General features: G+C 39.4%; 1 protein-coding gene across 1 annotated transcript; it reads left to right on the forward strand.

The window, feature by feature from the left end:
- Positions 1-4,039: 4,039 nt before the first annotated feature.
- Positions 4,040-26,744, forward strand: LOC133577271 (antizyme inhibitor 1-like). The gene is made up of 11 exons (XM_061930939.2): positions 4,040-4,232; positions 12,331-12,474; positions 12,542-12,707; positions 12,765-12,938; positions 12,996-13,168; positions 22,066-22,279; positions 22,343-22,405; positions 22,472-22,613; positions 22,676-22,776; positions 26,013-26,203; positions 26,267-26,744. The coding sequence occupies exons 3-11, from the start codon at positions 12,624-12,626 to the stop codon at positions 26,328-26,330; spliced, it is 1,206 nt and encodes a 401-aa protein (XP_061786923.2). The 5' UTR covers positions 4,040-4,232; positions 12,331-12,474; positions 12,542-12,623; the 3' UTR covers positions 26,331-26,744.
- The last annotated feature ends 407 nt before the right edge of the window (positions 26,745-27,151 follow it).

The following is a 27,151-nucleotide window of genomic DNA, read 5'->3' on the forward strand; positions in this document are numbered from 1 at the left end:
GAGGGAAGTCTGGGCTTCCCTGCTTAGGCTGCTGCCCCCGCGACCCGACCTCGGATAAGCGGAAGAAGATGGATGGATGGATGGATGGAGTTTTCAACGTTTCGTGTTTTGTGGCGAATCATCGGAGCAATGTTTGGCGCCATGCCACGCCCACTTCTTATGGCATAGGAAAAATGTGTTCGCAATTTATCATCACCCCTATGTGTCGAGTCTATAATTTTAACCACAATTCATTTGGGCAACGTCCCTAGGAGGAGTTTGGGAAAGTACGACCCCTTTTTTCGCCGAAAAATGGAAGACGAAAACCAAGATGGCCGACTTCCTGTTCGTTTTCAGGTATGGCTTTCTGAGGCTTTTATGTGCGTCCCGTCATGATAGACGTCTCCTGCAATTTTCGAGTCCATACGTGAAGCTGGTTGGAGGGGCTCATTTTTTTTTCTACATTTAAAGGTGGCCCTAGAGAGCCAATTTTGAAATGTCATTTTCGGGACCCCAAAAATATAAACATTTTTTGCCATACCTGACTCCACTGCAAAATATGAGGACTTTTCACGTATGTTAAGGGCCTCAAAAAGACGTCCAAACGTAAAAAAAAAAAAAAAAAATCACAGCTATTTCAATAGGGCCCTTGCTTGCTCCGATGCTCGGGTCAAAATAAAAAATAAAAACATTAAATAAAATAAAATAAAATAAAATTAAATTAAATTAAATTAAATTAAATTAAATTTAATTTAATTTAATTTAATTTAATTTAATTGAAATTAATTTAATGAAGAAAAAAAGGTAAAAAAAAAAAAGGAAAACAAAATAAAAATAAAACATTTTAAAAAATTAAAAAGAAATAAAGAATAATTTACAACCCCCTGTCGCTGTTTTGTACTGTTTTTGTACTTATTTTGATTATTATTATTTCTCAATTGTTTGTAAATGTTTCAATTTATAAATAAAGTTTTATAAAATTCAAAAAACAAAAATAGAAAAAGAAAAAAAAAAGAAAAAAGAAAAAAAAGAAAAAAGAAATGAAGAATAATTTACAACCCCCTGTCGCTGTTTTGTACTGTTTTTGTACTTATTTTGATTATTATTATTTCTCAATTGTTTGTAAATGTTTCAATTTATAAATAAAGTTTTATAAAATTCAAAAAACAAAAATAGAAAAAGAAAAAAAAGAAAAAAGAAAAAAAAGAAAAAGAAATGAAGAATAATTTACAACCCCCTGTCGTTGTTTTGTACTGTTTTTGTACTTATTTTGATTATTATTATTTCTCAATTGTTTGTAAATGTTGCAATTTATAAATAAAGGTTTATAAAATTCAAAGAACAAAAAAATAAATAAAAAACTTAAAGTAATAAAAAATAAATGAAGAATAATTTACAACCTTGTCGCTGCTTTGTGCTGTTTTTGTACTTCTTTTGATTATTATTATTTCTCAATTGTTTGTAAATGTTGCAATTTATAAATAAAGGTTTATAAAATTCAAAAAACAAAAATAGAAAAAGAAAAAAAAGAAAAAAGAAAAAAAAGAAAAAGAAATGAAGAATAATTTACAACCCCCTGTCGCTATTTTGTAGTTTTTGTACTTATTTTGATTATTATTATTTCTCAATTGTTTGTAAATGTTTCAATTTATAAATAAAGTTTTATAAAATTCAAAAAACAAAAATAGAAAAAGAAAAAAAAGAAAAAAGAAAAAAAAGAAAAATAAATGAAGAATAATTTACAACCCCCTGTCGCTGTTTTGTACTGTTTTTGTACTTATTTTGATTATTATTATTTCTCAATTGTTTGTAAATGTTTCAATTTATAAATAAAGGTTTATAAAATTCAAAAAACTAAAAATATCAAATAAAAAATAAAAATAAAAATAAAAAAGAAATGAAGAATAATTTACAATCCCTGGCACTGTTTTGTACTGTTTTTGTACTTTTTTGATTTTTATTATTTCTCAATTATTTGTAAATGTTGCAATTTATAAATAAAAGTTTATGAAATTCAAAAAACAAAAAAAATACATTAAAAAATAAAAAATTGAAATACATAAAAAAGAAATGAAGAATAATTTACAATCCCTGGCACTGTTTTGTACTGTTTTTGTACTTATTTTGATTTTTATTATTTCTCAATTATTTGTAAATGTTGCAATTTATAAATAAAAGTTTATAAAATTCAAAAAACAAAAAAAAAATACATTAAAAAATAAAAAAATTGAAATACATAAAAAAGAAATGAAGAATAATTTACAATCCCTGGCACTGTTTTGTACTGTTTTTGTACTTATTTTGATTTGTATTATTTCTCAATTGTTTGTAAATGTTGCAATTTATAAATAAAGGTTTATAAAATTCAAAGAACAAAAAAATAAATAAAAAACTTAAAGTAATAAAAAAGAAATGAAGAATAATTTACAACCCTGTCGCTGTTTTGTACTGTTTTTGTACTTCTTTTGATTATTATTATTTCTCAATTGTTTGTAAATGTTGCAATTTATAAATAAAGGTTTATTAAATTCAAAAAACAAAAAAAATACATTAAAAAATAAAAAATTGAAATACATAAAAAAGAAATGAAGAATAATTTACAATCCCTGGCACTGTTTTGTACTGTTTTTGTACTTATTTTGATTATTATTATTTCTCAATTGTTTGTAAATGTTGCAATTTATAAATAAAGGTTTATAAAATTCAAAAAACAAATAAATAAATAAAAAACTTAAAATAATAAAAAAAGAAATGAAGAATATTTTACAACCTTGTCGCTGTTTTGTACTGTTTTTGTACTTATTTTGATTATTATTATTTCTCAATTGTTTGTAAATGTTTCAACTTATAAATAAAGGTTTATAAAATTCAAAGAACAAAAAAATAAATAAAAAACTTAAAGTAATAAAAAAGAAATGAAGAATAATTTACAATCCCTGGCACTGTTTTGTACTGTTTTTGTACTTATTTTGATTATTATTATTTCTCAATTGTTTGTAAATGTTGCAATTTATAAATAAAAGTTTATTAAATTCAAAAAACAAAAAAAATACATTAAAAAATAAAAAATTGAAATACATAAAAAAGAAATGAAGAATAATTTACAATCCCTGGCACTGTTTTGTACTGTTTTTGTACTTATTTTGATTTTTATTATTTCTCAATTTGTAAATGTTGCAATTTATAGATAAAAGTTTATTAAATTCAAAAAACAAAAAAATAAATAACAAACTTAAAATAATAAAAAAGAAATGAAGAATAATTTACTGTCGCTGTTTTGTACTGTTTTTGTGCTTCTTTTGATTATTATTATTTCTCAATTGTTTGTAAATGTTTCAATTTATAAATAAAGTTTTATAAAATTCAAAAAAGAAAAAAAGAAAAAGAAAAAAAGAAAAAATTAAAAAAAAGAAAAAAGAAATGAAGAATAATTTACAACCCCCTGGTGTTGTTTTGTACTGTATTTGTACTTATTTTGATTATTATTATTTCTCAATTATTTGTAAATGATGCAATTTATAAATAAAGGTTTATAAAATTAAAAAAAAGAAAAATAAATAAAAAAATACATTAAAAAAATAAATTAAGAATAATTTACTGTCGCTGTTTTGTACTGTTTTTGTACTTATTTTGATTATTTATTATTTCTCAATTGTTTGTAAACGGTTCATATTATAAATAAAGGTTTATAAAATTCAAAAAACTAAAAATATCAAATAAAAATTTTTAAAATTAAAATAAAAATAAAAAAGAAATGAAGAATAATTTACAATCCCTGGCACTGTTTTGTACTGTTTTTGTACTTCTTTTGATTATTATTTTTTCTCAATTGTTTGTAAATGTTGCAATTTATAAATAAAGGTTTATAAAATTCACAAAACAAAAAAAGAAAAAAGAGAAGAATAAGATGACGTCAGGCTACGTCGCAGTGTAGATTACTCTTGTGCGGAAGTACGTATCTGCTAATGCCGACAGCCGATTGGCTGACTGACCTCTTCTACTTCCGGCTTGGAGAGTTTTAGATCTCCTCATTGGCTGACGAGTCAAGGCAAACCACGCCCACGAGCAGTTGCTGACCTTTTTTTTTTCTACTTCCGGCCTGGAGGCCTCAGCGTTTAGAATCTTCTCGACCTTCCGCGGAGCAAACACCGACCTATCATGACTCTTTCTTTCTGCCTTGTGACCACTACTCTTTAAAAATTCCGCCGAAAAAGAGAAGACGATTTTCCAAAACATTCTGGCCGTTATCTCACGTAAGTGTAGCGAAGTGTGTTGTGGGCGGGAAGAGGGGGGGTGTTGTTAACATGGCGGGCTGTTCTTTCTGCCTCCATTATTACTCCATGACAGCCTCATTCCACGTCTCTATATTCGCACGTCTTCATCGAGGGGGAATATTATTCATCCCATGAGAGGAGCGCTTTGTTTTTTTATTGGCTATTTTTATTCCAGCGTCGCCGAGGTTATTTATAACGTGTGCGGGTCTATGACGTCAGTCGGCTCGCTTCTTGCCCCACAAATGGCCGCAGGTGTAACATGAGCACACCTTTTGCAGGATTTATTTCACCTTCGCAATCCGCATCCTGGTCGCATTTGGCGAGTTGTGGCACTGCCCGCGCGCATGCGCACCTGTTTCATTGGAGCCGACCGTAGTTGTAAAAGTAGTCAAGTTCAAATGTCAGATGTGCTCGAAGCATGTTTTATGTGTTTCACTGGGGCATTAATGACATCTGAGCAAGTTCATTTCAAGGTTTTGGACAAACTGTGTGGGAAATCACATTCTGCTGGACGATATATTGACAAATAACACTGTTGTGATGAGGCGTCATGAAGCGTTTCGACTAGAGATGCGCGGATAGGCAATTATTTCATCCGCAACCGCATCAGAAAGTCGTCAACCATCCGCAATCCACCCGATCTAACATTTGATCAGAACCGCATCCGCCCGCCATCTGCCCGTTGTTATATATCTAATATAGACGATGCAAGGCATTAGTGAGGTTAGAAAGCTTTTGCCTGTTAAAGAAAGGAGACTGATCCAATGCAGCACAGACATTCGCGTGCCACGCTGTCACGACCCAGACGCACACCAGTGCGCAATCATATGGGAGCCGCGCTGAGCGCACCTCCAAGCGCGTCTCGCTGCCGGCGACGGCCGGGTATACAGGTAAAAGCCAGTAAATTAGAATATTTTGAAAAACTTGATTTATTTCAGTAATTGCATTCAAAAGGTGTAACTTGTACATTATATTTATTCATTGCACACAGACTGATGCATTCAAATGTTTATTTCATTTAATTTTGATGATTTGAAGTGGCAACAAATGAAAATCCAAAATTCCGTGTGTCACAAAATTAGAATATTGTGTAAGGCTAATACAAAAAAGGGATTTTTAGAAATGTTGGCCAACTGAAAAGTATGAAAATGAAAAATATGAGCATGTACAATACTCAATACTTGGTTGGAGCTCCTTTTGCCTCAATTACTGCGTTAATGCGGCGTGGCATGGAGTCGACGAGTTTCTGGCACTGCTCAGGTGTTATGAGAGCCCAGGTTGCTCTGATAGTGGCCTTCAACTCTTCTGCGTTTTTGGGTCTGGCATTCTGCATCTTCCTTTTCACAATACCCCACAGATTTTCTATGGGGCTAAGGTCAGGGGAGTTGGCGGGCCAATTTAGAACAGAAATACCATGGTCCGTAAACCAGGCACGGGTAGATTTTGCGCTGTGTGCAGGCGCCAAGTCCTGTTGGAACTTGAAATCTCCATCTCCATAGAGCAGGTCAGCAGCAGGAAGCATGAAGTGCTCTAAAACTTGCTGGTAGACGGCTGCGTTGACCCTGGATCTCAGGAAACAGAGTGGACCGACACCAGCAGATGACATGGCACCCCAAACCATCACCCAACCATGCAAATTTTGCATTTCCTTTGGAAATCGAGGTCCCAGAGTCTGGAGGAAGACAGGAGAGGCACAGGATCCACGTTGCCTGAAGTCTAGTGTAAAGTTTCCACCATCAGTGATGGTTTGGGGTGCCATGTCATCTGCTGGTGTCGGTCCACTCTGTTTCCTGAGATCCAGGGTCAACGCAGCCGTCTACCAGCAAGTTTTAGAGCACTTCATGCTTCCTGCTGCTGACCTGCTCTATGGAGATGGAGATTTCAAGTTCCAACAGCGCAAAATCTACCCGTGCCTGGTTTACGGACCATGGTATTTCTGTTCTAAATTGGCCCGCCAACTCCCCTGACCTTAGCCCCATAGAAAATCTGTGGGGTATTGTGAAAAGGAAGATGCAGAATGCCAGACCCAAAAACGCAGAAGAGTTGAAGGCCACTATCAGAGCAACCTGGGCTCTCATAACACCTGAGCAGTGCCAGAAACTCATCGACTCCATGCCACGCCGCATTAACGCAGTAATTGAGGCAAAAGGAGCTCCAACCAAGTATTGAGTATTGTACATGCTCATATTTTTCATTTTCATACTTTTCAGTTGGCCAACATTTCTAAAAATCCCTTTTTTGTATTAGCCTTAAGTAATATTCTAATTTTGTGACACACGGAATTTTGCATTTTCATTTGTTGCCACTTCAAATCATCAAAATTAAATGAAATAAACATTTGAATGCATCAGTCTGTGTGCAATGAATAAATATAATGTACAAGTTACACCTTTTGAATGCCATTACTGAAATAAATCAAGTTTTTCAAAATATTCTAATTTACTGGCTTTTACCTTTTCTGGGCCCGACGCTCCAGCGCCATCCATTTTCAGGGCTAGTTGATTCGGCAGGTGGGTTGTTACACACTCCTTAGCGGGTTCCAACTTCCATGGCCACCGTCCTGCTGTCTATATCAACCAGGGTGAGCCCCACACCTTTCGTGAGCGCACTGCGCGCGGAGTGACCCCTGTTACGCGCCCCCGGCAACAGGGGTGGCGGGCAGGTAAGCTGCGCGGGCGGAGCGCGCGGAGTGACCCCTGTTACGAGCCCCCGGCCACGGGGGTGACGGGCAGGTAAGCTGCTTACCTGCTGCGCGTGACGGACGCCGGCCGCGGCGAAGGCGGACGAGGCGGGGTGTCGGTGCGGTGGTGACCCTGGACGTGCGTCGGGCCCTTCTCGCGGATCGCCTCAGCTACGGCTCCCGGTGGGGCCCTCTCGGGGGAAGGGGCCTCGGTCCCGGACCCCGGCGAGGCGTCGGGGGCCTTCTCCGCTCCGTAAAAGTGTCCATCTCTTTTTTTTTTTCTTCTTCTGTTGTGGCATATGCTGCAGGTGCCTTCTCGTTTTTCGTATGTGGGTAACAACATTTAACTATGTATATATATTTACCAATTGGTTTAACTGCCACCCGCCTGAATCTATTTAAAATCTAATTTTTTTTAATAATTTGAACCACCCGACCCGACCCGACCCGCGGATAAAATCTAATTTTTTTAAATTTCATCCACCCGATCCGCGGATAATCCGCGGACTCCGCGGTTGTGCCCGCAAACCGCGCATCTCTAATATATATATATATATATATATATATATATATATATATATATATATATATATATATATATATATATATATATATATATATATATATAAAAATGGGTATTTCTGTCTGTCATTCCGTCGTACATTTTTTTTCCCTTTTACGGAAGGTTTTTTGTAGAGAATAAATGATGAAAAAAACACGAACGGTTTAAAAGAGGAGAAAACACGAAAAAAAATTCAAATAAAATTTTGAAACATAGTTTATCTTCAATTTCGACTCTTTAAAATTCAAAATTCAACCAACAAAAAGAAGAGGAAAAACTAGCTAATTTGAATCTTTTTGAAAAAAAGAATTTATGGAACATCATTAGTCATTTTTCCTGATTAAGATACATTTTAGAATTTTGATGACATGTTTTAAATTGGTTAAACTCCAATCTGCACTTTGTTAGAATATTTAACAAATTGGACCAACCTTTTTTCTAACAAAGACAAATCAGTATTTCTTCTAGATTTTCCAGAACAAAAATTTTAAAAGAAATTCAAAATACTTTGAAATAAGATTTCAATTTGATTCTACAGATTTTCTAGATTTGCTAGAATAATTTTTTTTGAATTTTAATGATAGTAAGTTTGAAGAAATATTTCACAAATATTCTTTGTCGAAAAAACAGAAGCTAAAATATTTATTCTTTACAATAATAATAAAAAAAAAATTACTTGAACATTGATTTAAATTGTCAGGAAAGAAGAGGAAGAAATTTAAAATGTAAAAATGTATATTTGTTTAAAAATCATTTTTAAGGTTGTATTTTTTCCTCTAAAATTGTATTTCTAAAAGTAATAAGAAGCAAAGTAAAAAATAAATGAATTTATTTCAACAAGTGAAGACCCATCCATCCATCCATTTTCTACCGCTTATTCCAAGTGAAGACCAAGTCTTTCAAATATTTTCTTGGATTTTCAAATTCTATTTGAGTTTTGTCTCTTTTAGAATTAAAAATGTGGAGCAAAGCGAGACCAGCTTGCTAGTAAATAAATACAATTTAAAAAAATAGAGGCAGCTCACTGGTAAGTGCTGCTCTTTGAGCTATTTTTAGAACAGGCAAGCGGCGGACTGATCTGGTCCTACCTGGGCTACCTGGTGACCGCGGGCACCGCGTTGGTGACCCCTGCCCTAGTACCGTATTTTCCGCACCATAAGGCGCCCTGGGTTATAAGCCGCGCCTTCAATGAACGGCATATTTCAAAACTTTGTCCACCTATAAGCCGCCCCGTGTTGTAAGCCGCATCTAACTGCGCTAAAGGAATGTCAAAAAAACAGTCAGATAGGTCAGTCAAACTTTAATAATATATTAAAAACCAGCGTGATGTGGGCGCACATGGAGTCGTATATCAACATGGACGGAGCTGCGTGAAAAAAGCCACCCGGCCTCTTCGCGTAAACTTACCTTAACCACTCGCTCACCTTTTCTTCATCCAGCCATCCCTTCGAGTTAGCTTTTATGATGACGCCGGCTGGAAAGGTCTCTTTTGGCAAGGTCTTCCTTTTGAATATCACCATGGGTGGAAGTTTCTGGCCATTAGCATGGCAAGCTAGAACCACAGTGAAGGATGACTTCTCATTCCCTGTGGTGCGAATATTCACCGTACGTGCTCCCGTTGTATCCACATTGCGGTTCACAGGAATATCAAAAGTCAGTGGAACCTCGTCCATGTTGATAATGTTCTCTGGCCGGATCTTTTTTTCAGCTATCTTGTTTTTACAATATGCACGGAAAGTAGCCAGCTTTTCTTGAAAGTCTTTAGGCAGTTGCTGTGAAATAGTAGTCCGTGTGCGGATGGAGAGATTGCGTCTTTTCATGAACCGGAAACCTGTCGCCATTTTGTGGTCTTTACAGATGTAAACACACAAAGGAAATGAAACGTAATATCCGCGCGCTTCTTCTTCTTCTACGCGGGCGGGTGGTTGCTTACAGTAGAAGAAGAAGCGCTTCCTGTTCTATGGGGGCGGGTGCTTACCTTGGCGGTTGCTTGCGTAGAAGAAGAAGCACTTCCTCTTCTACGGGGAAAAAAGATGGCGGCTGTTTACCGTAGTTGCGAGACCGAAACTTTATGAAAATGAATCTTAATATTAATCCATATATAAAGCGCACCGGGTTATAAGCCGCACTGTCAGCTTTTGAGTAAATTTGTGGTTTTTAGGTGCGGCTAATAGTGCGGAAAATACGGTATGTCCTTTCTTAGTGGGGAAAGACGTTAATGACTCTTGTTTTCGTGTTAGCATTCAAGCTGGTGAGCTGTATTAAGTTTGTCAAAGTGCAGTTATCCATCATTTTCATTCAAAGCGCTAATGCTAACCTATATTAATACATATTATTGACATATATTTAAAGGGCCAGCTCTGACAAAATGGGAGTTGTTGACATTGCCATGAGGTAGTGATGGGTCCGGCAACACCGATGCATCGGCGCATGCGTCGAGCTCATAGAGCGAAACCCTGTGTCGGTGCGCGTACCGCTTTTAGAAAGTCACGTGACCCATCATGAGCTGTTTTGGTCACGTGACCGATACGCCAACTGTGTCGCACTGACGCCTCCTCTGTGCCCTGTGAGCGGCTCTTTTCTACAGCCCGAGAAATAATAACTAAGAAGAGAAAGCGTCTAAAATGTAATACGTCGGAAAAACTTTTTTTATTTTTTATAAAAATGTGTAAAAAAAATAAATAAATAAAAATTCCCAGTCCACAATCATCCACAACACGTTCTCTTAGATGTCCATGTTATGATACATGTTCACATTATTTATTGACTGTATCTAAAAAAGATAAAAATATATATTTATTTAAATGAAGATATGAAATAATCCTAAATGACTTGGTTTATATTATTGTATATACTAGGGCAGGGGTCACCAACGCGGTCACCAGGTAGCCCGTAAGGACCAGATCAGTCGCCCGCTGGCCTGTTCTAAAAATAGCTCAAAGAGCAGCACTTACCAGTGAGCTACCTCTATTTTTTTAAATTGTATTTATTTACTAGCAAGCTGGTCTCGCTTTGCTCGACATTTTTAATTCTAGAAGAGACAAAACTCAAATAGAATTTGAAAATCCAAGAAAATATTTGAAAGACTTGGTCTTCACTTGGAATAAGCGGTAGAAAATGGATGGATGGATGGGTCTTCACTTGTTTAAATAAATTCATTTATTTTTTACTTTGCTTCTTATTACTTTTAGATATACAATTTTAGAGAAAAAAATACAACCTTAAAAATGATTTTAGGATTTTTAAACAAATATACCTTTTTACCTTTTAAATTTCTTCCTCTTCTTTCCTGACAATTTAAATCAATGTTCAAGTAAAAAAATTTTTTTTTATTATTGTAAAGAATAATAAATATTTTAGCTTCTGGTTTTTCGACGAAGAATATTTGTGAAATATTTCTTCAAACTTACTATGATTAAAATTCAAAAAAAATATTCTGGCAAATCTAGAAAATCAAATTTAAATCTTATTTCAAAGCATTTTGAATTTCTTTTAAAAATTTTGTTCTGGAAAATCTAGAAGAAATACTGATTTGTCTTTGTTAGAAATATAGCTTGGTCCAATTTGTTAAATATTCTAACAAAGTGCAGATTGGATTTTAACCAATTTAAAACATGTCATCAAAATTCTAAAATGTATCTTAATCAGGAAAAAATTACTAATGATGTTCCATAAATTATTTTTTTAATTTTTTCAAAAAGATTCAAATAAGCTTGTTTTTCTCTTCTTTTTGTCGGTTGAATTTTGAATTTTAAAGAGTCGAAATTGAAGATAAACTGTTTCAAAATTTTATTTTAAATTTTTTCGTGTTTTCTCCTCTTTTAAACCGTTCAATTAAGTGTTTTTTTCATCATTTATTCTCTACAAAAAACCTTCCGTAAAAGGAAAAAAAAATGTACGACGGAATGACAGACAGAAATACCCATTTTTTTATATATATACATTTATTTATTTAGCTATTCTTGTTTAAATCACACTTACGTGTAACTTACAAATGCCAATATATTTATTTATTTAAGTGTGTATCAAACTGGTAGCCCTTCGCATTAATCAGTACCCAAGAAGTAGTTTTTGCTTTCAAAAAGGTTGGTGACCCCTGTACTAGGGCATCAAATCAGTGTCAGTTGAGTCGGTCCATAGGTTGCCTGTAGGGATTTTTAATGTCCAGCAGATGTCAGTATTTAGTGACACAGTATCGACACAGTATCAATACAGTTTTGCAATGTGTCGAAACGCTTCATGACGCCTCATCAACCCATCACTGGCATTAGCTAATATGCTAACAAGTGTCTGTGTTAGTATTATTAACTTACATTCTTTTTGTATTGTTTCACTTTCACAAATGATTCAGTAAATTCACCAAAACGTCAGCGTGGAGTTATTGAGTCCGTTTAGCTGATTGGAGAGCTAGCTTGCGCAGCTAGTGGGTCCATGACCACGACTGACGTTTTGTTTGATCAGCCGTTTTACTGCCCCTATATTAGCCGAGTGTGGCTAATATATGGAAATATATTTATTCCTTGTAAGATTTTGTTGGTGCGGCTAATATACTGGTGCGTATTTTGGTCTGGAAAATATGGTGATCTTCCACTAAATGGGGTGGGGGGACATGTTATTTTGTAGACTAACACATACTACATTGCTTCATTTGAAAACAATTAATTAAGGGCAGACACCGTTTGGAAACACGGTACCCGTATTTTCCGCACCATAAGGCGCCCTGGGTTAAAAGCCGCGCCTTCAATGAACGGCATATTTCAAAACTTTAGGAATGAGGAATGAGATGTTAAATAGTGTGTGTGTGTGTGTGTGTGTGTGTGTGTGTGTGTGTGTAGGGCTCCCCCGTCTCTGCACAGGTGTATGAGCGCTACCCAGAGGGCCTAGGGGCGGCTCTTTACCGGGAGCACTTCGACTTCAACGCTGAGCCGCCTTGGGATCCTAGCTGATAGCGGGACCGGTCCCTCCCCCGACTCGTCCATGTGAGTCTCGCACGCCGCACCGCAGGAGGCCCCGCCCCTCATTTAACCAGCGCTCTTCCTCTCCCAGTTTGTTGCATAACCCCAGGACCCCCGTCGGCTCGCTCGTCACCCGTTCTTTATGATTTTTGGCTCTCTGGAATACGGTTAGGATGAAAGGACTCGCCGGCGGCTACAGCGTGGAAGTCTTGGAGGGCGGCGTCACCCTGCGGGATGTCCTGGAGGAGCGGGCACTGGTGGGCACACGTTCACAGGACACGCTGGTTCCAGATAAGAACATGAGCATGTTGCAGGTGGAGAAGAGCGCCTTCATGGTGGCCGACCTGGGCGCTCTGATGCGCCAACACGCCCGCTGGCAGAGCGCCGTGCCGCGCCTGCAGCCCTACTTCCCGCTCAAGTGCAACCGCAGCCCGGCGGTCTTGGAGGTGCTGGCCTCCCTGGGCCTGGGCTTCGTCTGCACCAGCAAGGTGAGCCACCACAGAACCCGCCTCCGACAGGTCACTGATGGATTTCTGCGGGACTAGGCGGAGGTCAACCTGGCGCTGGAGCACGGCGTGTCGCCCGACCACATCATGCTGTCGGGTGTCTGCAAGCAGCTGGCGCTCATCAAGAGCGCCGCCAGGAACCACGTCCGGCTGCTGGTGTGCGAGAACCAGGCCGAGCTGTCCAAGATTTCCCGTGTCCACCCGCACGCCAAGTAAGTCACCTGCGTCGAGTTGGCCCCGCCCCCACCATGTCCAAACGGTGCTGTTAGTTTTTTTTGTTAACGTTTTATGGTTTAGAAAACAATTATAAGGTCTACAAGTTGCAGGTATAAACGTTGTGGAGTGACTTATTTACATACCTTGATTGTTTCCAAATGAAGCATCTGTTAGTCTACAAAACAACATGTTGTTTTTTTCCCCCCCATTTGGTAGAAGATTGCCATATTTTCCAGACTAAAAAGTGCACCAGTATATAAGCCGCTCCCACTAAATTTGAGAAGAAATAAATATATTTCCATATATTAGCTGCACCGCACTATAAGCAGCAGATATATACGTTGTGAAATGAGTTATTTATTAAATGTTTGTTTACATACCTTAATTGTTTCCAAACGGTGTCTGTGACAGGGCAGTAAAATGGTGATAAAACAAAACGTCAGTTGTAGTCATGGACCCACTAGCTGCGCAAGCTAGCTCTCCAATCAGCTAAATGGACTGAATAACTCCACGGTGACGTTTTGGTGAATTTACTGAATCATTTGTGAAAGTGAAACAATACAAAAATAATGTAAGTTAATAATACTACACTATTATAGTGTACTATAGTATACTATACACACCATGTCCAAACCTCATCAAACTGGCCCCAATTGGTGCTGTTAGTTTTTTTTGTTAACATTTTATGGTTTAGAAAACAATTATAAGGTCTACAAGTTGCAGGTATAAACGTTGTGGAGTGACTTATTTACACACAAATGTTTATTTACATACCTTGATTGTTTCCAAATGAAGCATCTGTTAGTCTACAAAACAACATGTTTTTTTTTCTTCCCCCATTTGGTAGAAGATTGTCATATTTTCCAGACTAAAAAGTGCACCAGTATATAAGCCGCACCCACTAAATTTGAGAAGAAATAAATATATTTCCATATATTAGCTGCACCGCACTATAAGCAGCAGATATATACATTGTGAAATGAGTTATTTACATACCGTATTTTCCGCACTATAAGGCGCACCTAAAAACCACAAATTTTCTCAAAAGCTGACAGTGCGCCTTATAACCCGGTGCGCTTTATATATGGATAAATATTAAGATTCATTTTCATAAAGTTTCGGTCTGGCAACTTCGGTAAACAGCCGCCATCTTTTTTCCCGGTAGAACAGGAAGCGCTTCTTCTTCTACGCAAGCAACCGCCAAGGTAAGCACCCGCCCCCATAGAACAGGAAGCGCTTCTTCTTCTACTGTAAGCAACCACCCGCCCGCGTAGAAGAAGAAGAAGAAGAAGCGCGCGGATATTATGTTTCATTTCCTTTGTGTGTTTACATCTGTAAAGACCACAAAATGGCGACAGGTTTCCGGTTCATGAAAAGACGCAATCTCTCCATCCGCACACGGACTACTATTTCACAGCAACTGCCTAAAGACTTTCAAGAAAAGCTGGCTACTTTCCGTGCATATTGTAAAAACAAGATAGCTGAAAAAAAGATCCGGCCAGAGAACATTATCAACATGGACGAGGTTCCACTGACTTTTGATATTCCTGTGAACCGCACTGTGGATACAACGGGAGCACGTACGGTGAATATTCGCACCACAGGGAATGAGAAGTCATCCTTCACTGTGGTTCTAGCTTGCCATGCTAATGGCCAGAAACTTCCACCCATGGTGATATTCAAAAGGAAGACCTTGCCAAAAGAGACCTTTCCAGCCGGCGTCATCATAAAAGCTAACTCGAAGGGATGGATGAAGAAAAGATGAGCGAGTGGTTAAGGTAAGTTTAAGTTTACGCGAAGAGGCCGGGTGGCTTTTTTCATGCAGCTCCGTCCATGTTGATATACGACTCCATGCGCGCCCACATCACGCTGGTTTTTAATATATTATTAAAGTTTGACTGACCTATTTGACTGTTTTTTTGACATTCCTTTAGCGCAGTTAGATGCGGCTTATAACACGGGGCGGCTTATAGGTGGACAAAGTTTTGAAATATGCCGTTCATTGAAGGCGCGCCTTATGGTGCGGAAAATACGGGTACCTTGTTTCCAAACGGTGTCTGCCCTTAATTGTTTTCAAATGAAGCAAAGTAGTATGTGTTAGTCTACAAAATAACATGTCCCCCCACCCCATTTAGTGGAAGATCACCATATTTTCCAGACCAAAATACGCACCAGTATATTAGCCGCACCAACAAAATCTTACAAGGAATAAATATATTTCCATATATTAGCCACACCCGGCTAATATAGGGGCAGTAAAACGGCTGATCAAACAAAACGTCAGTCGTGGTCATGGACCCACTAGCTGCGCAAGCTAGCTCTCCAATCAGCTAAACGGACTCAATAACTCCACGCTGACGTTTTGGTGAATTTACTGAATCATTTGTGAAAGTGAAACAATACAAAAATAATGTAAGTTAATACCGTATTTTCCGCACCATAAGGCGCCCTGGGTTATAAGCCGCGTCTTCAATGAACGGCATATTTCAAAACTTTGTCCACCTATAAGCCGCCCCGTGTTGTAAGCCGCATCTAACTGCGCTAAAGGAATGTCAAAAAAACAGTCAGATAGGTCAGTCAAACTTTAATAATATATTAAAAACCAGCGTGATGTGGGCGCGCATGGAGTCGTATATCAACATGGACGGAGCTGCGTGAAAAAAGCCACCCGGCCTCTTCGCGTAAACTTACCTTAACCACTCGCTCATCTTTTCTTCATCCATCCATCCCTTCGAGTTAGCTTTTATGATGACGCCGGCTGGAAAGGTCTCTTTTGGCAAGGTCTTCCTTTTGAATATCACCATGGGTGGAAGTTTCTGGCCATTAGCATGGCAAGCTAGAACCACAGTGAAGGATGACTTCTCATTCCCTGTGGTGCGAATATTCACCGTACGTGCTCCCGTTGTATCCACAGTGCGGTTCACAGGAATATCAGTTGCTGTGAAATAGTAATCCGTGTGCGGATGGAGAGATTGCGTCTTTTCATGAACCGGATCCCTGTCGTTTAGTAGGAGCCATTTTGTGGTCTTTACAGATGTAAACACACAAAGGAAATGAAACGTACGGTAATATCCGCGCGCTTTTTCTTCTTCTACGCGGGCGGGTGGTTGCTTACAGTAGAAGAAGAAGCGCTTCCTGTTCTATGGGGGCGGGTGCTTACCTTGGCGGTTGCTTGCGTAGAAGAAGAAGCGCTTCCTGTTCTACCGGGAAAAAAGATGGCGGCTGTTTACCGTAGTTACGAGACCGAAACTTTATGAAAATGAATCTTATTAATCCATATATAAAGCGCACCGAGTTATAAGGCGCACTGTCAGCTTTTGAGAAAATTTGTGGTTTTTAGGTGCGCCTTATAGTGCGGAAAATACGGTATAAGCAGCACATATATACGTTGTGAAATGAGTTATTTACATAAATGTTTATTTACATACCTTAATTGTTTCCAAACGGTGTCTGTGACAGGGCAGTAAAACGGCTGATCAAACAAAACGTCAGTCGTGGTCATGGACCCACTAGCTGCGCAAGCTAGCTCTCCAATCAGCTAAACGGACTCAATAACTCCACGGTGACGTTTTGGTGAATTTACTGAATCATTTGTGAAAGTGAAACAATACAAAAAGAATGTAAGTTAATAATACTAACACAGACACTTGTTAGCATATTAGCTAATGCTAGTGATGGGTTGATGAGGCGTCATGAAGCGTTTCGACACATTGCAAAACTGTATTGATACTGTGTCGATACTGTGTCACTAAATACTGACATCTGCTGGACATTAAAAATCCCTACAGGCAACCTATGGACCGACTCAACTGACACTGATTTGATGCCCTAGTACAGGGGTCACCAACCTTTTTGAAAGCAAAAACTACTTCTTGGGTACTGATTAATGCGAAGGGCTACCAGTTTGATACACACTTAAATAAATAAATATATTGTCATTTGTAAGTTACACGTAAGTGTGATTTAAACAAGAATAGCTAAATAAATAAATGTATATATATATATATATATATATAAAAAAATGGGTATTTGTCTGTCATTCCGTCATACATTTTTTTCCTTTTTACGGAAGGTTTTTTGTAGAGAATAAATGATGAAAAAAACACTTAATTGAACGGTTTAAAAGAGGAGAAAACACGAAAAAATTTAAAATAAAATTTTGAAACATAGTTTATCTTCAATTTCGACTCTTTAAAATTCAAAATTCAACTGACAAAAAGAAGAGAAAAACTAGCTAATTTGAATCTTTTTGAAAAAATTAAATTTATGGAACATCATTAGTAATTTTTCCTGATTAAGATACATTTTAGAATTTTGATGACATGTTTTAAATTGGTTAAAATCCAATCTGCACTTTGTTAGAATATTTAACAAATTGGACCAAGCTATATTTCTAACAAAGACAAATCAGTATTTCTTCTAGATTTTCCAGAACAATTTTAAAAGAAATTCAAAATACTTTGAAATAAGATTTAAATTTGATTTTCTAGATTTGCCAGAATATTTTTTTTGAATTTTAATCATAGTAAGTTTGAAGAAATATTTCACAAATATTCTGAGTCGAAAAACCAGAAGCTAAAATATTTATTATTCTTTACAATAATAAAAAAATTGTTTTACTTGAACATTGATTTAAATTGTCAGGAAAGAAGAGGAAGACATTTAAAAGGTAAAAAGGTATATTTGTTTAAAAATCCTAAAATCATTTTTAAGGTTGTATTTTTTTCTCTAAAATTGTATTTCTAAAAGTAATAAGAAGCAAAGTAAAAAATAATTGAATTTATTTCAACAAGTGAAGACCCATCCATCCATCCATTTTCTACCGCTTATTCCAAGTGAAGACCAAGTCTTTCAAATATTTTCTTGGATTTTCAAATTCTATTTGAGTTTTGTCTCTTTTAGAATTAAAAATGTCGAGCAAAGCGAGACCAGCTTGCTAGTAAATAAATACAATTTAAAAAAATAGAGGCAGCTCACTGGTAAGTGCTGCTCTTTGAGCTATTTTTAGAACAGGCCAGCGGGCGACTGATCTGGTCCTTACGGGCTACTCGGTGACCGCGGGCACCGCGTTGGTGACCCCTGCCCTAGTATATACAATAATATAAACCAAGTCATTTAGGATTATTTCATATCTTCATTTAAATAAAAATATATTTGTATCTTTTTTAGATACAGTCAATAAATAATGTGAACATGTATCACAACATGGAAATCTAAGAGAACGTGTTGTGGATGATTGTGGACTGGGAATTGTTTTAATTTTATTTTTTTACACATTTTTATAAAATAATAAAAAGAAGTTTTTCCGACGTATTACATTTTAGACGATTTCTCTGTCACGTGACCAAAACAGCTCATGATCGGTCACGTGACTTTCTAAAAGCGGTACGCGCACCGACACAGGGTTTTGCTCTATGAGCTCGACGCATGCGCCGATGCATCGGTGTTGCCGGACCCATCACTAGCTAATGCTAACAACGTTAGCATGATGACATATTACTAGGGCTGCAGCTAACGATTATTTTTCTATCGATTAATCTATAGATTATTTTTTTCGATTAATCGGTTAATCTATAGATTATTTTTTTCGATTAATCTATAGATTATTTTTCCTTTTACCGATTATTTTTTTTATTTAAAATGAAGAGGAAAAAATAAATGTAGGCCAGTTTTTTCAAAAGGCATGGCTTTTATTTACAAAAAAAAAGGTATGGCCACTCAGTCAACATTGACAACAACATGACAAAATATTCTGTAACAATGTAAACATTTAAAACTTTTAACATTTAACAAAATTAAAAGTAGCTTATTTGCTTTTTAATGTGCAAATATAAAAGTAAACATCCAGTGCAAATCTTAATATTCTGCAATAGTATAAGCATTTCTAAAGTAAAAGTATTGCTTATTTTGCTTTAAAATGTGCAAAAATAAAGATAAACATCCAATACAAAAAAGTGTACAGTGTAAACATTTCAACAAAAGTAAAAGTAGTGCTTATTTGCTAAAATGTGCAAAAATAAAGATAAACATTCAATACAAAAAAAGTGCAAAACTAAATATTCTGTAACAACAGTGTAAACATTTCAACAAAAGTAAAAGTATTGCTTATTTTGCTTAATAACACAACAATGATAGTATGATTAAAGTGAAAGTTAATTGTTGGTTTGTACATAGTATATGTAACTGTTAATGTTGTAAAAGGTATTTGCACAACTAATTAACGTTAGCGTTTGTGACACGTCTTGTGCCGTGGGGTTCTTTCAGGACCGACAGACTGAACGCCAGACGGCTTTGCCAGGTTTACAATCTTTTAATTTTACACAAAGTCTTTTCTCTTCCAACTCTTTTCTCTTTCTTTCCTCGCTTTTCAGCTCCTCTTCCTCGCTCGCTCGTCGTCCCCTGTCTCTTGCGGCGTCGCTCCCGGCGCGCCCCGCCTCGCCGCTCGCTCGCCGCCGCCGCCTCTCCACAGCGTTAAAGAGGAGCGCGTCTTTGTAAACACTGAACAGGCACGCCAAACGCGCCTCTCAGAGCAAACGGTGCTTTAGTTTATGAATTTACAACGCAGATACAAATGACACATTCATGTTTTTGTGTAATGATGACAACGTATACGCACGCGGACGATTGACTTGTTGATGGTGATGGCAAGAACGCTGTCGGGGGTTTTCTTTTCAAATGTTCGTTCATAGCCGTTGTGCTGCTATGATAGGCCATTTCCGCTCGACACAGTGTGCATACAACAACATTATTAGGCCGTTTATTGAAATACTCCCACACTTTTGACGACTTTTGGCGTGCTTTTTTCCCCTCGCTCGCATCGTCTGCTTTGCACTCCGCCATGACAGTAGTGTGACGTAAATATGCGACGCGCCGACGCACAAAAACGGCATCGATGTATTTACGTAACCGATGACGTCGACCACGTTGACGCGTCGTTTCAGCCTTACATATCACGCCAAGTAAAAATCCTAGTTTGTGAACCCGTTCTGAAATAATGGCAATAAAAACTCTTCTGATTGTGATAGCAGGTAGAAATATGCATGAAAACACTCCTAGAGACATCACACATGGGACACTTTAGTAAGTAAGAATAGTTTTAGTTATATTGTAAAACTTACTAACGTTGCTTGGAGTGACGAATGAAGAATCCGTATGAGTAGAAACGCTATGGACGGCTATACTTTTCAGTTCAAGGCATTAAAACAGGAAGTACATGGGACACTTTGGTAAGTAAGAATAGTTGTACCGTATTTTCCGCACCATAAGGCGCCCTGGGTTATAAGCCGCGCCTTCAATGAACGGCATATTTCAAAACTTTGTCCACCTATAAGCCGCCCCGTGTTATAAGCCGCATCTAACTGCGCTAAAGGAATGTCAAAAAAACAGTCAGATAGGTCAGTCAAACTTTAATAATATATTAAAAACCAGCGTGATGTGGGCGCGCATGGAGTCGTATATCAACATGGACGGAGCTGCGTGAAAAAAGCCACCCGGCCTCTTCGCGTAAACTTCCCTTAACCACTCGCTCATCTTTTCTTCATCCATCCATCCCTTCGAGTTAGCTTTTATGATGACGCCGACTGGAAAGGTCTCTTTTGGCAAGGTCTTCCTTTTGAATATCACCATGGGTGGAAGTTTCTGGCCATTAGCATGGCAAGCTAGAACCACAGTGAAGGACGACTTCTCATTCCCTGTGGTGCGAATATTCACCGTACGTGCTCCCGTTGTATCCACAGTGCGGTTCACAGGAATATCAAAAGTCAGCGGAACCTCGTCCATGTTGATAATGTTCTCTGGCCGGATCTTTTTTTCAGCTATCTTGTTTTTACAATATGCACGGAAAGTAGCCAGCTTTTCTTGAAAGTCTTTAGGCAGTTGCTGTGAAATAGTAGTCCGTGTGCGGATGGAGAGATTGCGTCTTTTCATGAACCGGAAACCTGTCGCTTAGTAGGAGCCATTTTGTGGTCTTTACAGATGTAAACACACAAAGGAAATGAAACGTAATATCCGCGCGCTTTTTCTTCTTCTACGCGGGTGGGTGGTTGCTTACAGTAGAAGAAGAAGCGCTTCCTGTTCTATGGGGGCGGTTGCTTGCCGTAGAAGAAGAAGCACTTCCGCTTCTACGGGGAAAAAAGATGGCGGCTGTTTACCGTAGTTGCGAGACCGAAACTTTATGAAAATGAATCTTAATATTAATCCATATATAAAGCGCACCGGGTTATAAGCCGCACTGTCAGCTTTTGAGTAAATTTGTGGTTTTTAGGTGCGGCTAATAGTGCGGAAAATACATAGTAAGTAAGAATCGTTTTAGTTATATTGTAAAACTGACAAACGTTGCTTGGAGTGACGAATGAAGAATCCGTACGAGTAGAAACGCTATGGACGGCTATACTTTTCAGTTCAAGGCATTAAAACAGGAAGTACATGGGACACTTTGGTAAGTAAGAATAGTTTTAGTTATATTGTAAAACTGCTTGGAGTGATGATGAATCCATACGAGTAGAAACGCTATGGATGGCTAGAAAACGAAACTTTTACTTCTGGTTCAAAGCTTTAAACGGCCGGTCACCCGGCAGCACCTGCGGTGAGCATACTTGTCCAATAGATGGCGCCATAGCATGACCAATAGCACACCTTTTCAGTGTCTTTGCATGTGTTCAATGAAAACTATTTGATTTGCTTTATGGACGTCGGCGAAGAAAAATCCGTAAATTTGCCGCGCTGTTTTATAAGCTGCAGGGTTCAAAGCGTAGGGACAAAATAGTGGCTTTTTTTTTTTACGGCGTTAAATATTTTTCATGTACACATTTAAGGTCTTTGAGAAGAACGTTTTGCAGCACAAAGGGGCGGGGCCACTTGACACAGGTGACACCAAGGTGATGTTGTCGCCCAGGTTGCTGCTGCAGTTGACCACGGACGCCCACGCGGCCGAGACCAGCGTGGCGTTCGGCGCATCCCTGAAGAGCTGCCGCCACCTGCTGGAGGCTGCCAAGGGTCTGGGCGTCCAGGTGGTGGGCGTGGCCTTCCACGTGCCCACCTCCTGCCAGGACCCGCAGGAGGCCTACCGCCACGCGCTGCTGGACGCCCGCTGCGTGTTCGACATGGGGGTGAGCGGCCGGCATCTTGGCTTGGCTTAGGCTCCTCCCCCTCTGACCGCCGTTGTCTTGCAGGAGGAGCTGGGCTTCCACATGAACATCCTGGACATTGGCGGCGCCGACTTCCAGCTCCAACAGGTCTCAGCTCGGCGGGACTTTGCCCCAGAGATAAGGCGTGTTGACGTGTCGTTGTCGTGACAACAGGTGGAGTCCGCCGTCAGCCCGCTGCTGGACGCCTACTTCCCGGTGCAGTCCGGCGTGCACGTGCTGGCCCAGCCCGCCAGCTTCTACGTGGCGTCCGCCTTCAGCCTGGCGGTCAACGTGATCGCCAAGGAGGCGGCTCCAGGTGGGTGACGTGTTGCGTCATCGCGACCTGGTCCTGACCTCTGACCTCACGTGCACAAACAGGCGAGCACAAGGAGTTCCTGTACCACATGAGCGAGGGCGTCTACGGTCCCTTCGCCATCAAGCTCCTGGGGAACGCCATCGCCGCCCCGTCGGTGCACAAAGTACGTGTGAATGTTTCACCGCCTTTATGGACGTGGTTATCTTTTATGATGTCACCGCCATCACATCACTCACTATGTGCATCCTTTTTTGAACGCAGTGAGCCCTCTTTTCACTCATTCACAATATGTTTTATATACCACGTGTCGCCAGTTGGAACAAAACGTGTTTAGTTTCAAGAGACTCTTAGTTCTGAAAAGTACTCTTAAAAAGTCATGGATTATAGTTACTAATTGAATTACTCTTTAATACACAACTTTTTTGAACGCAGTGAGCCCTCTTCACTCGTTCACAATATGTTTTATATACGACGTGTCGCCATTTCTAACGAAACGTGTTTAGTTTTAAGTGACTTAGTTCTGAAAAGTACTCTTAAAAAAATAATGGATTTTAGTTACTCATTGAATTACTCGTCATTCATGACTAGGGAAGTATGTCATGAAAAGCCTTCAAATATTTATTATATGCAGTTGAGAGAAGTTAATGAGAGGAACGCGCCTGTAATAGGCGGCGTCTGTTGCCAAGCAACGCTTTAGCCGTTAGCAGCAGTGGCTAACTGTTGAATCTTTTCTTGGTTCAGCTTCCTGTCCACAAATGAAAGCTTTTCATTCCAATCATTGGTGTGATGTTGATTATCCCCACGTGGTAGTAGAGTGTGTGTGATGTTGATTATCCCCACATGGTAGTAGAGTGGGTGTGGTGTTGCCTCCTACTATTTAGATGTATAGATAGTACTTTATTGATTCCTTCAGGAGAGTTCCCTCAGGAAAAAAAAAAAATCATTGTAGTCTGGTCTAGTCTATGTTATGCTCTTCTGACACCACCAGATGGCAGTATAAGTGTCCACATAAGCGGCCATAAGACCCCAATTCAGTTGTGTACACAATTTTGGAAATAAGAGTTAAAAAGTGCTGTCCACGCATGTGGCCACTAAGCCTTTAGAGGTTCCAAAAATAAACAAAAGGTGAGTGCCCCTAAGAAAAGGCATTGAAGCTTAGGGAAGGCTGTGTAGAACGAAACTAAAACTGAACTGGCTACAAAGTAAAAACAGAATGCTGGACGACAGCAAAGACTTACTGTGGAGCGAAGACAATGTAGATCCGAACATGACATGACAATCAACAATGTCCCTGTCACGTTCAAACACTGAGGACATCTATTAAACAAGACAAAAGGCAAGGAATCAAACAGAGACAATTCATTTTGGACTCAATATTGAGGAGAGCCATGGCCACTGCACTCTCTGTACAGTCCTGCACCACGCTCTGACGAAGAAGGTTTTCGTCTCCTCTTTTATTCAGATGTTCAATGTTCACGCACCAACACATGTCACAGCAGGAATGGGAAGTATGTAAAACAGTCATTGTTTTCGGTCGCTTTGAAGACCAAGAAGAGGATTTCTCGGGCTTGGGCTCTTCCTGGATCCAGCTGGGGCAGGTGTTGGAGGACAATGGATAACCCCTCCCGTCTCCTGACCACAGCAACTTCAAGAGGGCAGCGGGTCGTAAATGGCGTTGACCTCGGTTACCAAATAGTTGGAAGAGAGTTTGTGAAATACTTCAGAGAGAGTTCGTTTAACACTTCAAAGAGAGTTCCTCTGGAAGTTGAGCAGATCCTGCCGTCTGTCCGTGTTGAAATCACAGTGGCGTTTCACGAGCCTTCTTCCTCTTGTTAGGCCTCGAAAGACAGCATTCATAATACAACGTTTCTTTTGTGATAACTTACAAACAATTATTCCAACAGTCCCCACAAAAAAGGATAAAAACAACTGAAATATTCTTGATTGCTAAAACAAAGTAGATGCGGGAAATATCGCTCAAAGGAAGACATGAAACTGCTACAGGAAAATACCAAAAAAAGAGAACAAGCCACCAAAATAGACGCATAAAACACTACACACAGGAAAACAGCAAAAAAGTCCAAATAAGTCAGGGTGTGATGTGATAGTACACCTACCGTATTTTCCGCACTATAAGGCGCACCTAAAAACCACAAATTTTCTCAAAAGCTGACAGTGCGCCTTATAACCCGGTGCCCTTTATATATGGATTAATATTAAGATTCATTTTCATAAAGTTTCGGTCTCGCAACTACGGTAAACAGCCGCCATCTTTTTTCCCCGTAGAAGAGGAAGTGCTTCTTCTTCTACTGTAAGCAACCACCCGCCCGCGTAGAAGAAGAAGAAGCGCGCGGATATTACCGTACGTTTCATTTCCTTTGTGTGTTTACATCTGTAAAGACCACAAAATGGCTCCTACTAAGCGACAGGGATCCGGTTCATGAAAAGACGCAATCTCTCCATCCGCACACGGACTACTATTTCACAGCAACTGCCTAAAGACTTTCAAGAAAAGCTGGCTACTTTCCGTGCATATTGTAAAAACAAGATAGCTGAAAAAAAGAACCGGCCAGAGAACATTATCAACATGGACGAGGTTCCACTGACTTTTGATATTCCTGTGAACCGCACTGTGGATACAACGGGAGCACGTACGGTGAATATTCGCACCACAGGGAATGAGAAGTCATCCTTCACTGTGGTTCGAGCTTGCCATGCTAATGGCCAGAAACTTCCACCCATGGTGATATTCAAAAGGAAGACCTTGCCAAAAGAGACCTTTCCAGCCGGCGTCATCATAAAAGCTAACTCGAAGGGATGGATGAAGAAAAGATGAGCGAGTGGTTAAGGGAAGTTTACGCGAAGAGGCCGGGTGGCTTTTTTCACGCAGCTCCGTCCATGTTGATATACGACTCCATGCGCGCCCACATCACACTGGTTTTTAATATATTATTAAAGTTTGACTGACCTATCTGACTGTTTTTTTGACATTCCTTTAGCGCAGTTAGATGCGGCTTATAACACGGGGCGGCTTATAGGTGGACAAAGTTTTGAAATATGCCGTTCATTGAAGGCGCGGCTTATAACCCAGGGCGCCTTATGGTGCGGAAAATACGGTACTTTGAGACAAGAGCTTGCATGCTTGGTTATGCTTTAAAGTCATATCCAACAACGACTTTTTACTGTCAACTGAGTTTAGTTTTTTACTGATTTCTGCTGGTGGTGTACCTCTGCCTTTTTTTCAACGCAAAAACTGCGCCTTGGCTCCAAAAAGGTTGGAAAACACCGCTGTAGACTTTGGTATTAGCACCGACGTCGCCCCCCCTGCTGGTGAATAATTATATTGACACTTTTCTGCATTTTGATGTGTGAGTTTATTTTTTTTTTGTCCCCATGCAGCACACGCTGTGCGGCGAGGAGGCGCTGTTTCCCAGCAGCCTGTGGGGTCCGTCGCTAGACCAGCTGGACCAGGTGGTGGAGCGCTGCCTGCTGCCTGAGCTCAGCGTGAGCGACTGGCTCCTCTTCTCCAACATGGGCACCTGCGGCCTGGCCCCCCCGCACGTCTACTACGCCGTCGCCGCCGCCGACTGGTGAGTGCGTCGCCGCCGCCGGCAGGTAAACACCCGTGTCACCCTGCTGTCCTCCTCCATCAGGTACCACATGCAGGAGGCCGGTGTGCTGCTGGACTGCGCCACCAAGACCTTGACCGTGGTCTAGTCCCCCCTCCTTGAGCCGTGTGACAGGAAGTCAACATTCCACCCCTCAAATTTGTATCGTCTACTTTTATGGAACCAATCGTTATGCAACAAAATGGACGACTCCGGAGATGGAGCCCCGCCCCTTCTTCTAATCTCTCACCTGATTGGCCGTCCTGTGTCACAACACAATATTAGTCATATTAACTTTATTTTCTATTTATTGGATGGAGTTCAGCAGCTCTCTCCTAATAATAATAATAATAATAATAATAATAATCATGTTCTGGTCCTACAGGTGACTTATACGTGTGCTTTTTCTTTGTATTACCGTCCAAACGCTGAGGAATATGACAGCAAATATTCTTCATCCAGCACTGACGGACCACAGTGTTCACTGTAAATTGTGATTAATTTAATACATTTATGACTGAAATCAGCTGTCAGCGTGCTCCTTCCTACTGACACAGGTGACTATCATAGGACTCCTTCCTACTGACACAGGTGACTATCATAGGACTCCTTCCTACTGACACAGGTGACTATCATAGGACTCCTTCCTACTGACACAGGTGACTATCATAGGACTCCTTCCTACTGACACAGGTGACTATCATAGGACTCCTTCCTACTGACACAGGTGACTATCATAGGACTCCTTCCTACTGCCACAGGTGACTATCATATATATATATATACTCTAGCCTTTAAATAGACCACCCTTTTTTAGACCAGTTGATCTGCCGCTTCTTTTCCTTTCTCCTCTGCTCCCCTCTCCCTTGTGGAGGGGGAGTTACACAGGTCCGGTGGCCATGGATGAAGTGCTGGCTGTCCAGAGTCGGG

This window comes from Nerophis lumbriciformis, linkage group LG37 (genome assembly GCF_033978685.3).
Source record: "Nerophis lumbriciformis linkage group LG37, RoL_Nlum_v2.1, whole genome shotgun sequence".
NCBI lineage: Eukaryota > Metazoa > Chordata > Actinopteri > Syngnathiformes > Syngnathidae > Nerophis > Nerophis lumbriciformis.

Coding starts and splice junctions, on each gene's coding strand:
- LOC133577271 (XM_061930939.2), top strand. CDS start 12,624: ATGAAAGGACTCGCCGGCGGCTACAGCGTGGAAGTCTTGGAGGGCGGC. Junction 13,169..22,065: donor CGTGTCCACCCGCACGCCAA/GTAAGTCACCTG, acceptor GTTGTCGCCCAG/GTTGCTGCTGCAGTTGACCA. Junction 26,204..26,266: donor GCCGTCGCCGCCGCCGACTG/GTGAGTGCGTCG, acceptor CTCCTCCATCAG/GTACCACATGCAGGAGGCCG.